General features: G+C 41.1%; 1 protein-coding gene across 1 annotated transcript in view; it reads left to right on the top strand.

The window, feature by feature from the left end:
* Nucleotides 1-12523, top strand: part of TMED10 (transmembrane p24 trafficking protein 10) — a 27473-nt gene that overhangs the window by 12163 nt on the left and 2787 nt on the right. The window contains exon 2 of the mRNA XM_007941416.2: nt 6936-7047. Coding sequence (XP_007939607.2) covers nt 6936-7047 — 112 coding nt within the window. The remainder of the gene's footprint in view (nt 1-6935; nt 7048-12523) is intronic.

Genomic DNA, 12523 nt, shown 5'->3' on the forward strand with positions numbered 1-12523 from the left:
CGGTCCCTCTGGGTAGCTGGCTGTGACCAAGCAATGACCATAACCTTGCCCCTTGTCAGCTCTACTATACACCTGGGAATTCTGATCATTCACATGAATGGTAGACTTCATTTTGCAGAGTATTCAATGAAGGATGTTTGCCACTGACTTAACAAGTTTTTAGACCTGCGTCTAAGTCCCTTTATCATCCAGAGAGGCTCCTGTCCCTAAATTAAAAAAAAAAAAAAGATGAAATGATGGGCAGAGTCTGAAAGCAGATAATTTAACAAAAAAAAAAAAAAATTTTTTTTTTTTTTAAGGACCCTCTTTTTAGGAGGATATAAAGAAACCCTAATTTATTCTTCCAGCAAAGAAAGTAGTTGGGTAAGTGTGTGCCAAATGTAAGCCCTCATAAGCTGGGTATTTGGTATTTGTCCCAGGCATTAGTAACCTGGTCTCTTCCCTTGCCTGAGGGTGCAGATAGTGAGATCTCTGATGGCTCTAATCAGCACTCACCCTTGATGCTTATTCCCTGCTGTCCTCTACTCGTTCTGTTTACATGTACACATTTCTAGCACTCTCTAAGATTTACCTTCTCCCTTACAATTAACCGGTGCAGTGAGAAAATCTGGAAACTTGTTTTTGTCCAAATTTGCCTTGGAGAATTTGTGTTGCCTGCAGTTTATCCATAGGAGCCAAATCTAAATTAGGGTTTTAGGTTAGTTTAAACCCAAAAAACAAACCAAACCCATTGCTATAGTCAATTCCAACCCATTGCGTCCTTTTTGAACTTCCTCCTCAGTCTTAAGGATTGTCTTTGTTCTTTAGGAGTGGGGAGTGAGTATCTGGTTGGTTGAATTTATTCTGAAGAGAGAAAAAGTGGCCCTACACAGTAACGTGGGATTGATTAGGTCCCAGACCTTTTTGCTCAATGTTGTTAGGTGCTGGCGAGTTGGTTCCAACTCACAGTGACTCTGTGTGCAACAGAACAAAGCACTACCTGGTCCCGTGCATCCTCACCCTCACCACTGTGTTTGAGCCCATTGTTGCAGCCACTTGGTCTCTCCATCTCGTTGAGGATTTTGTAGTCTTTGATCATGAGTAAGTGCTTCAAATCTTTTTTGCTTTCAGCAAGCAAGGTTGTGTCCTCTGGATATCACAGGTTGTTAGTCTTCCTCCAGTCCTGATGCCGCATTGTTCTTTATATTTTCCAGCTTCTCCAATTGTTTACTGAGCGTACAAATTGAGTAAGTATGATGAAAGGATACAACTCTGACACTCCTTTCCTTATTTTAAACCACGCAGTATCCCCTTGCTCTGTTCAACTGACTACTTCTTTGTCTATATACACGTTCTACATGATTACAATTAAGTAATTCCCATTCTTTGAATGTTATACATAATTTATTATGATCCACACAATTGATTGCCTTTGCATAGTCAGTAAAACACAGGTAAACATCTTTTTGGTATTCTCTGCTTTCAGCCAAGGTCCATCCCACATTACCAATGATACCCCTTGTTCCTCTTCTGAATTTGGCTTGACTTTGTGGCAGATCCCTGTTGATGTACTGCTGCAACCGTTTTTTAATTATTTTCAGCGAAATTTTATTTGCGTGTGATATTAATGATGTTGCTTGATAATTTCTGCATTCTGTTGGATGCCTTTTCTTTGGAATAGGCACAGATACGGATCTGTACCAGTCGGTTGGCCAGGTAGCTCTCTTCCAAATTTCTTGGCAAAGATAAGTGAGCACTTGGAGCATTGTATCTGTTTTTACCCTATAACATGTGCATAAAGTCGGCCTTTGTTATGTTTCTTCCTTTAGTTAATGCTTCAGAAAAAGTATCATATAAGCAAGAGGCCTTTCGGAATCTTCAGAACTAAATTTTTCCCTGCAGATTGTTTAGCTGTTGCTGACTTCAAGGCCTCTCCCTTGAGGCTGCCTGCTAGTCTTTCTAAGGTGGAAAATGCAGACTGACAGTGCTTTCATCCCACTTGGGGGGACTCTCAGGCTCTGTACCTTGCATGAATCCAAACAGTCCATCAGATTCTTAGTCTTTCTTAACTCAGTGCATTCCACTTCTGCCAGACATTCCTTTTGGGGAGGCAACATAGAATGTGGAAAGTGCATGGATTTTAGATTGTCTTGCTCAAACTTGCACATCACAACTTATTTGATAGTGGACAAGTCACTGAAGCGTCTTCATCAGTAAAATGGACATGATAAGGCTGCCCTAGATGGGATTGTTGTGAAGATTAAAGATTCTGTGTGAAAAGTGTGTCTCGTGTTTCCATAATCCCCTTATCCTTCCATAGCACTTTGCCCGCGTGGAATCCCAGGTCTAGATCAGCTAATACACATGCGGCTTTTTTTGCTCCTGCATCCTGGCTGCTAGGTGTTGTCACTAGAAACTCATGAATCATGATCTCAGCTGAGACTTCAGTGCTACTCAGCAGTTTTTCTGTGTGACTTTAGTTGGTCTTTTCTCTGTCCTGTGCAGAGGTCATGAATGGGTGGCCCTGATTAACTTGGTTCTGTAGACATGTTTTGTTTGGCCTGGAGATGTGTTTTTCAAATATTGGAATTTGTTGTAAGCATTTGGAAATTAGGAGATTTCAAATAAAAGTTAAAATCTCTGGTTTCTTTTGAAAGTTGGATGATCTGAAAACTTAGAGTGCCATGACCATGATTGGCTTCTTCCTGAACGGACTTACCCTCTCCACCTTGCCACATTGTCCATCACTCCCTATGGACATAAGTCATTAGGCTCAATTTAAGGAGCTCTAGTATGGTAGTGCCTTAAGACATTTGACTGCTAACCAGAAGGTTGGCGGTTCAAACCCACCAGCTGCTCTGTGAAAGGAAGATGGAGGAATCTGCTTCCGTAAGATTTACTGCCTTGGAAACCCAATGGGGGTATCTGTGAGTCAGAATCAACTCATTGGCAGTGAGTTTGGTTTCTTGGTTTGAGACCCAGTGTTTCTCCTTTGATCCTGTGCCCATTTACTTCTTGGCCTTGTCCTGTAGATTCTACTGTTTTGGAACCCTCTAATCAGCCTGAGTGGCACAGTTTGCACTCATCTCCTAACTGAAAGGTTGGTTTTCAAACCTCCCCAGCAGAGACGTGGAAGAAAGCCCTGGGGGTCTGCTTTCGTAAAGAGTACAGCCAGGAAAACACTGGGAAGCTCAGTTCCACTTTGTAACACGTGGGTCACTGTGGGTCGGAACTGACTTGCTGGCAGTGGGTTTGATTTTTTGGTCAATCTGTCCCCTTGTCTCCCTTCTCAAGACCCTGGTCATTTCCCACCTGGAGTACTAGAATAGTGTCCTCAGCCAGCTCCTTATCTCCAGTGGTGGTGGTCTTTAGTCTGTCTTCACAGTGGTATCAGATTTGTCTTTCTAATTGCAGATTGAGTCATCTGTCTTGTGTCAGATTCCTCATTGCCTCTTCACTTTGTACTAAACGGAATTGACTGCTATCCAGAAGGCTGGCAGTTCAAAACCACCAGCCACTCCTCGGAAGGAAGGTTGGGCAATCCTACTTCCGTAGTGATACTGCCTCGGAAACCCAAGGAGGGGTCGCTATGAGTCGGGGCCGACTCAACGGCACATAACAACAACAACAACAGCATACTGTTCAAGGTGTACATGATCTGGCCAATAACTCTTCAGCCACTTAACCTCTGTGTGCCTTAGTTTCCTCTTCTAGATCTTGACGGAAATAGTAGTTCTTACTTACAAGGTTATAACAAAACCAAATCTGTTGCCATCAGATCGATTCTAACTCATGTTGTTGTTGTTGTTGTTATGTGCCTTCGAGTCCGGTTTCCGAGGCAAGGCGGTATCAGTACGGAGGAAGTAGATTGCCCAACATTCCTTCACTACGGAGGAAGTAGATTGCCCAACCTTGCTTCCGAGGAATGGCTGGTAGGTTTGAACTGCCAGCCTTCTGGTTAGCAGTCAAGTGCCTTAGGCATTGTGCTACCAGAGCTCCCATTCTAACTCATAGCAACCCTATAGGACAGAGTAGAACTGCCCCATAGGGTTTCCAAGGCTATGATCCCTATTGAAGCAGACTTCCCACTGAGCTGCTGGCGAGTTCTTACCTTTTCTGTGCCATCAGGACTCCTTTACAAGGTTGTAATCCCACTGTGGTCGAGTTGATTCCAACTCATAGTAATCCATAAAACAAGAGTAGAACAGCTTCGTAGTGTTTCCAAAGTTGTAATCTTTACAGAAGCGGACTGCCAGTTTTTCTCATGTGGAGTATCTGGTGAGTTTGAACCACTGACCTTTGAATTAGCAGCTGAGCTGTTAACCAGTGCACCACCAGGGCTCCTTTATAAAGTTATATTGAGAATTAAATTTAAAATATACATAAAACACTTGACACTTTGTAAATGTTCAATAAATACTAGCTATTAGTATTACGGTGATGATGCCATCCATGTTTGTTTGTTTGTGGACCCCAGGTCTTAATATTTGCAATCTCTTCTACCTGGAATGTCTTTTCCCTTATTTTTCCCTTGATTGCAACACCTCCCTCAGAGCTCGGCTTCTGTGTTACTTCCTCCAAGATCTGTTCCCTGGCCCTCCCTAGTCCCGTGGCACCTGTGCATACTCTCTAGTCATGCGTTTGTGACGTTGCAATGAAGCTGGCTCATTTCTTCTCCTTCTCTTCAGTTAGACTCTTAGCCGCTTGAAGACAGGAGCTAACTTACACGTCTTTGCATCCCCAATGACCAGCACGGATTTAGCTCTCTTAAATTCTACTTCTGTAGTGATACTGCCTCGGAAACCCAAGGAGGAGTCTCTATGAGTCAGGGCTGACTCGACAGCACATAACAACACCACCAAATGGTTGAATTAATGAATGATGCTAGATGGCAGAAGACATTTGATTAATATTAACTGCTGTTACTAGGGAATTTAGAAGATGGGCAATAAAACTTTAAAATTAACTCATCGTCCGAAATTTGTCTGGCAGTGATAATTTTTCTTTAGTTACTGTATTTTCAGTTTTTAGTTTTTTTTTTTCAAACCAAAGGTCTCAAATATTTATTAGTTACTCAGTCTCATGCAGAAGCGTAAGTAGAAAAGCGGAAACTAGAAGTTCCCCGGCGCATGTTCAGCTGATTAGATCATGATGAAATACCAAACTTGATGTGGTAGAATGTTAGTGAACTTGGTAATGGTAGGATGCTAGTAAACCTAACTGAATGTGTGTACCATCACATGTGCAACTCCTCACAGACCCAGCCTGGTTCTTCTCCAGTGTCTCCTCTTGGAGATGTACCTGAGTTTAGTACCAGTTTTCATTGGAATCCATTGGAGAATGATTGTGCTTTTATTTCTTAGCCAGGAATCTCTTGATCCCAAAAGTCTTATAAGATAGAAGGTAGAAGGAAAACTCCTTTTCTTTCTTTCTTTTTTTTTTTAATGACTTAAGTTTGTTATTATTTCTGAGCATAAGTGATCCTTACCTTTATATGAAATACTATAAAGTATAAAGAAGATATGTCACTATTCAGAAATAATTACTGTTTTAAAAGTGCTTTAAGTACTTCTATATGTGTTACTCATTTTTCCTGTTTAAAATCTCTTAATGAGAGATTAAGAGTCCTGTTTTAACAGATAGCATTAGAACATCCAATTTAATATCATGCTCTACATTGCAAAGTAGTTTCTTAGGTAATGAAATGTGCCTTTTGTTGACACAGCCATGTGTTCTAGAAAAGAAGCCTGATATCTAGTCTGTTAAATTACTGTATCATTGCCTTCTTTTATATATGGCCATTCACTTACCAGTATGTGCCACTTCATCAGTGCTTAAAATTTAAGTTTGGACACCTAACACTAACCACCAAGAAGAAAGGAATGATCATTTGTGGAAGCCCAGGTACCTTTTTTATCCCCCATGCTTCACTCCCACCCCTTGTGGCCAGTGACACAATTGGTATAAAATTTGCAAAAGTAGATCTCCCAGATTTTCTTCTCTATGCATGCCTTCTTTGCTGTCTGTCCTTACATCAGGTGTCCTTCCACTTCCTTGTCCACACTCCATCAAGATTTGTTTTCCATCAAAATCATTAAAAAAAAAAAAAAAAGACCATGTCTGATAGAGACTGGTGGAGCCTCTGAGACTATGGCCCTTAGATACACTTCAGGCCTGGAACTGAACTCACCCCTGTGGCTCACCTTTCAGTCCAGCAATAGGCCTGCCTATAAGGTGAACAGTAACACCAGGAAAGAAGGCACTCATTAGAACAGTCAGCCACAGGAGATCACAAGGACAGCATTTGCTCAGGGATAAAGCTGGGAAAGTAGGAAGGGACAGGAAAGAAGGATGAATGGAAACGGTAAACACAGGGAGGAGGCTGGAAGAGTGCTGTTACATGCGGACATTGCAGTAAATGTCACAAAACTGAATGTGTATGAATTGTTGAATGGAAACCAGTTTGCTTTGTAAACTTCCACCCAAGCCACTGTACACACACACAAAATTGTTTTACCCAGGAAATGTGTGTTCTCATAATCCCTTTCCCTCTTAGAGTATCATAGATATATTCTTTCAGTAATTGTCCATTTCCATTTTTGCAACATGTCCCTTTATAGGGAGTGTTGCTAGCCTACATTCTTTAAAGTGAGATTTTGCCAGTAAACTTAATTTATATAACTTAGAACATTGGCTGTATCAACTTTTTGATATGGTATGTCATCCTTTAGAGGCAACAGATTTTAGCTTGTAGTATGGTTAGGCTGTTTGAATGAATGAAACCTGCTGTATCTGGGTTTCATCATCTAATCCAATTCCTGTCTTTGAGGATGGTTGGAACAAAGTTACCATGATGAGAAATAGCAACTATCTTCTATAGGCAGTTCCAGATCTCCAGTTTAAGTTGTTTCCTGAGTGTCATTTGTTGCCTGTTCTTACTTAATTTTTCATTTTAGATCACAGATTCTGCTGGCCATATTCTGTACTCCAAGGAGGATGCAACCAAGGGGAAATTTGCCTTTACCACTGAAGATTATGACATGTTTGAAGTGTGTTTTGAGAGCAAGGGTAAGTAGTCAGAGTGCCTTCTCTGGACCAGCATCTTACCACAACTCTGTAGTGCCCTCTGAAGTTAGACTGAGCATGAACTTTCCTTTCTCTTGGGCTGGCAGGAAGGGGAAATGAGAATTGTACATTTGCTGAAGCTTACACACATGTAAGTGAAAGTTGGCGGATTGGTAGAGTTCTTTGTGTCATGTGCAAGAGTGGACGTGTTTTTTGTTTTTTTTTTTTTAAATTTTCACTGTGATTTGGGTGAAAGTTTACAGAACAACTTCATTTTCCATACAGCAGTTCATACACACTTTGTTTCATGACATTGACTGCAATTCCCCACAATGTAGCAGCTTTCTTCCCCCTTTCTCCCCATAGTTACCTCTTCCTTGTGTCCTTTCCTATGCATTCTTATCCTCTGAGCTGTCTCTCTATATAAATACTCCCATAATTGATCATTCTAAGGAGTGTATCTACCTGATGTAAAAATATTCACCTTATATGCCTATTGTTTGGCTGGAAGCCACAGGAGTGAGTTCAGTTCCAGATCTGAAGGGTAATTAGGGACCATAGTCTCTGGGGTCTCAACAGGCTCTATTAACCAGCACCAAACCTGGTCTCTTTTTTTTTTTTTTTATGATTTTGAGTTTTGTTCCACATTGTTTTCCCACAAAAGTGGGCATTTCTTGAGTGCTGTGGTCTACTAGCATTGAACACTAGAATTGAATGTGGGTATAGTTGCTAGGAAATAGTGTATTTCCATGCTAGTGACATGCAGGGATTGTGGGGCTGGCGCGGGATTGGGCAGTGTTTCATTTTGCTGTGCATGGGGTCGCTATGAGTCGGAAACGACTCGACGGCACTTAACAACAACAATAACAACAACATGCTAGTGACAGGTTTTCTTAGGGATTGCAAGTGGGGTTTGTCTGATAAGCAGTATAGGGCAAAGCCAGAAGCAGCTTTGGTCTCCATATCCTAGTCCTAATATCTTGGTGTGGGTTCTTTTGTGCCCATCAAGGCCACAATCCTGCAGTAACTTTCAGGCTATTTACCTGGTAACTTCTGTGCTCAGTGATGGGTGGAAAAGCAGATTACTTTTCACTTCCTATTCTTTAGCTTCAATGACACTAGACCCTGAAGGTTGTATGCTGTTTATACTTGTTATATTAGTTGGGGCCCTTTTGGACTGCAAGGCACATCACAAAAAGCTCAAACTGGTTTAACGAAAGAGGATGTAAAGACATTTTGACTATCTGAACTGGGAAGGTCATAATGGGGTGCTGACATTAGGCATGGCTGGACCTTGGGATTTTAACGGTCTCATCGGACTCCTGCTTTTAGCTCTTATTCTCCTTGCCTTCATTTGACTTTATCCTTAGTCTCTGTCCATATTGGCAGCAAAGGGACTTATGGCAATTTTAGGTTTTTAGTGTGTTCAGAGCAGGGCTTTGAACTGGTTCTTCCTGGTTTGGTCTTGACCGTTGAAACGAAACCAGAACAGACCCAAATTTGTAAAATGAGTATACCAGAATGCAGTTATCACCCTGCTAGACACTTAATCTCCCTCTCAGAAAACAAGCACATCATGTGCCTTGCATAGCAACCAAATCTCTTGGCCAGCATAGTTGGAAACAGTGGTGCCTTGCTCAAAAATGGCAGCTGACCATGCCACTTTTGAGTGTGTGTCGTTCTTCACAGTCTTGCCAATAATGCATTCTCCCACATCAGGATCCTGAAAGGGCTTACCTCACCCCTCTCAGGTCTCCCACACAATAACCAGTAATTTCTTCCATTCCGGTTATCGTTCTAGTATACTTGCATTTTACAAATTCACATCTGTTCCAGTTATGCTGTCCTGGTTCTGATTTACATGATCATTGAGGAAGAACAATTTTTAAAAAAAGTCACTGCTGTTGAGTCGGATCTGACTCATAGTGACCCCTCTTTGGATTTCCGAGGCAGTATCTCTACGGAAGTCGATTGCCCAATCTTCTGAGGAGTGGCTGGTGGGTTTGAACCGCCAGCCTTCTGGTTAGCAGTCAAATGCCTTAGGCACTACATCACCACCAGAGTTCTGATTATATGATCATTGAAGAACAGTCAGAGCTGACAAATTCCCAGGAAGTTTCCAAACAGCAGATCAACTAGTTGCTTTTGACAGTTAGCAAAGAATCAGCTCCTTTGATGTAAAGCAGATCAACTTAGTTTAAGAGCTGGAGAAGTTTGCATAAAGTAAATGGGATAGTGGATTAAAGGAGAGAAGATGGAAGGACTTCGGTAGTGATTTCATCACCGATGTCCTCCTCCCTGCCCGCACTGCTGCCGGTTCCAGGATCTCTCAACTGTATTGTAGACATTTGCATATGATTGTGCCCCTTTTGCCCCAAACTCAAAATGTCTGAGACTGTAACCGTGAGCTTTTCTTTCACACCAGTTCCCTTTTCTCAGCAGTATTACCACTGTCCTTGCAGTCACTCAGGCTCACAGTTTTGGAATTATTTTTGTCTTTTCCAGTCTATTAAGTTGTGCTGATTCATCTTTGAAAATACCTTCTTTATCCATCACCACCCGTATCTGAACTCTAATGTTCTAAATCATGGATTATGTCATTAGTTTTCTAACTGATATCGTTGATTTTAATATATTCAAATTACAGCTACCAGATTTATCTCTTCAAACACATCTTTCATCATGTCAGTCCCCTTTTCAAAAACTTTCTCATCTCTGTAGTGGCAATGATGTTCCTGTTGTATAGAATAAAACCCAGAATCATGGAGTGTTAGAGCTGGAAGGGATTTTAGGCATCATGGCACTTAAATATCTTTATAATCTCATTTCAGCCTTATCATTACTCATTGGGCTCTAACCAGTCTGATTTTCTCTGTCTTCTGAACATGTCCTGTTTGCTCACTTCCTGGGATGCCCTCTTCCATACAATCATGAGTTTACCTTTAGTTACTTTAGAGTACTATTCTAGTCCACTTAATTTGTCATTGATTGATACCTTAAGCAGATACTTATTAAGTTTGTTTTTTTGTTGTTGTTGTTTTGTTTTAATACCAGGCACTGTTCTTGGTGTTGAGGATCTGGTAATGGATAAAAGAGAAGTCTTTGCTCTCGTGAAGTTTACATTTTCATTGGGGGAAACACAATAAAGATACATCAGATGGTGGTTTGGGCTTTGGAGGAAAATAAAGCAAAGGCTTTGAGGGGCCGACATGTTTCAGAAACAGCAAGGAGATTAATGTGGTGTTTTCTAACTATCATTTACTGAACAGATTTGTTTGTTCAAGCAGTCCATGGTGTTTTAAGTATTCTTCGCCAACACTACAATTCAAGGGCATCAATTCTTCTTTCGTCTTCCTTATTCATTATCCAGCTTTTACTTGCGTATGAGGTGATTGGAAGTACCGTGCACCTTAGTCTTCAAAGTGCCATCTTTGCTCTTTAACACATTAAAGAAGTCTTGCAGCAGATTTGCCCAGTGCAATACGTTGTTTGATATCTTGACTGCTTCTTCTGTGGGTGTTGATCATGGATCCAAATAAAATATAATCCCTGACAACTTGAATCTTTCTTCCATTTATCATGATGTTGCTTATTGGTCCAGTTGTGAGGATTTTTGTTTTCTTTTATGTTGAGGTTTAATCCATACCCAAGGTTGTAGTCTCTGATCTTCATCAGTAAGTGCTTCAAGTCCTCTTCACTTTCAACAAGTAAGATTGTGTCGTCTGCGTATCACAGGTTGTCTTCTTCCAGTCCTGATGTCGTATTCTTCTTCAGTCCACCTTCTTGGATTATTTCCTCAGCATACAGATTGAATAAATAACCTGTTTCTTGTTCGGGTCAAAATCAGGTCAAACGTGCAGGATGTTTGGTTGATGTGCAAAGTGTATGCTGCCCTTGTTTGTATCAGCCATGACAACCATCTTGAACAAGCTCGAAGCCCCAATTGAAACACATGCATATGTTCTATATCAGGACTCCATCCTAATTTCATGTGTGTTCCCTGTGTATCCTAACATGGGGACCTGATGACTTGTCGTCTTTGGAGCACCTTTTAAACGATTGTCTGGTAGGCAAATGCCATGAGGAAAGTGCTGAAAAGCCTTTTTTTAAAAAAGAGACCCTTTAGGGCCGTGATGTCAGCAATAGACTGTATGGTCTGGACTCTGACGACCAGCCCGAGGTCTGTGGTTTTGTGGTTTCACTTGGGCTTGGATAATGCGAATGCTGTACTGTGGCAAACAGACTGATAGTGGGGAGAGTCTGTTAAGAACAGGATATCCTGATCCTTCGGACCTGGTAGAGCTGTGAGCTGCTGGGATTTCACAACTTTTCAAATGAGGAAGGGGAAGTGACAATTTACATTGCCTCTCTTGGGGGCAGTGCTGTGATGAGGATTACACATCAGATTTGGAAGCATGAGCTCTGGGTGCCACTTCTAATTTATATATTGATGTTTTAGGAGTTGTTGGTTTAATGCTCAAAAGGCATCTGTGCCTTACTTTGTTCTTTTTTATTTTTCCTTTAAATTTTATTTATTTTGTTGTTGTTAAGAATATACACAGCAAAACATTACACTGATTCAGCAGTTCTACATGTACAGTGCAGTGACATTAATTACATGCAACTGTTATTCACCCTCCTTTTCTGAGTTGTCTCTCCCTCATTAACATAAACTCGCTGCCTCCTAAGTTTCCTATCTAAACTTTTGAATTGCTGTTGACAGTTTAATCCCTTAGAGACAGTTCTTAAAAGAGCATGATGCTCAAGACAGACTTTTTTTTTTGCTAGTTAAGCTTTAAGTTTTCAAGACTTCAGGGGATATTTTGAGTTTAAGGTTTAAAGATTATCTCAGGGCAAGTTTCAGGGGTTTATTCACCCCTTTGGCTCCAGAGAGACTAGAGTCCATGAGAATTGGAAGTTCTGTTCTATATTTTCCCTCTTTTGATCAGGATCTTGCTGTGGAATCTTTGATCAAAATGTTTAGTAAATGTAGTCAGATACCATCCAGTTCTTCTGGTCTCACAGCAAAGAGGCAATTAGCTACACATTCCATATCCTTCTCCTATTCTGGATTCTCCTCCGTCCTCTGTTGTTTCGGGTGAATAGAGACCACTTGTGCTATGGATGGCTGCTTACAAGCTTTTAAGACCCCTCATACTACACAGTGAACTAGGAGGTAGAATAGGGCCATTAAACATGTTATTAGGCCAGTTAACTGGGATGTCCCATGAAACCATTACCCTGAACCTCCAAAACCAAGGAACCAAGGTGTTTGGTTGTACGTAAGCAGCCTCCTGGTCTATGTACAGGTTCCTTATGAACACAATCAGCGTTCTGGAATTCCCATTTGTCACAATGTTTTCCATAATTTGTTATGATCTACATAGTCAAATGCCTTTGCATAGTTAATCAAACAGGTAAACATGTTTCTGGTATTCTCTGCTTTCAGCTAAGATCCATCTGACATCAGTGGTAGTAT

Source organism: Orycteropus afer, unplaced genomic scaffold (genome assembly GCF_000298275.1).
Source record: "Orycteropus afer afer isolate SDZICR_OR568_19922 unplaced genomic scaffold, OryAfe1.0 scaffold00079, whole genome shotgun sequence".
Taxonomy (NCBI): domain Eukaryota; kingdom Metazoa; phylum Chordata; class Mammalia; order Tubulidentata; family Orycteropodidae; genus Orycteropus; species Orycteropus afer.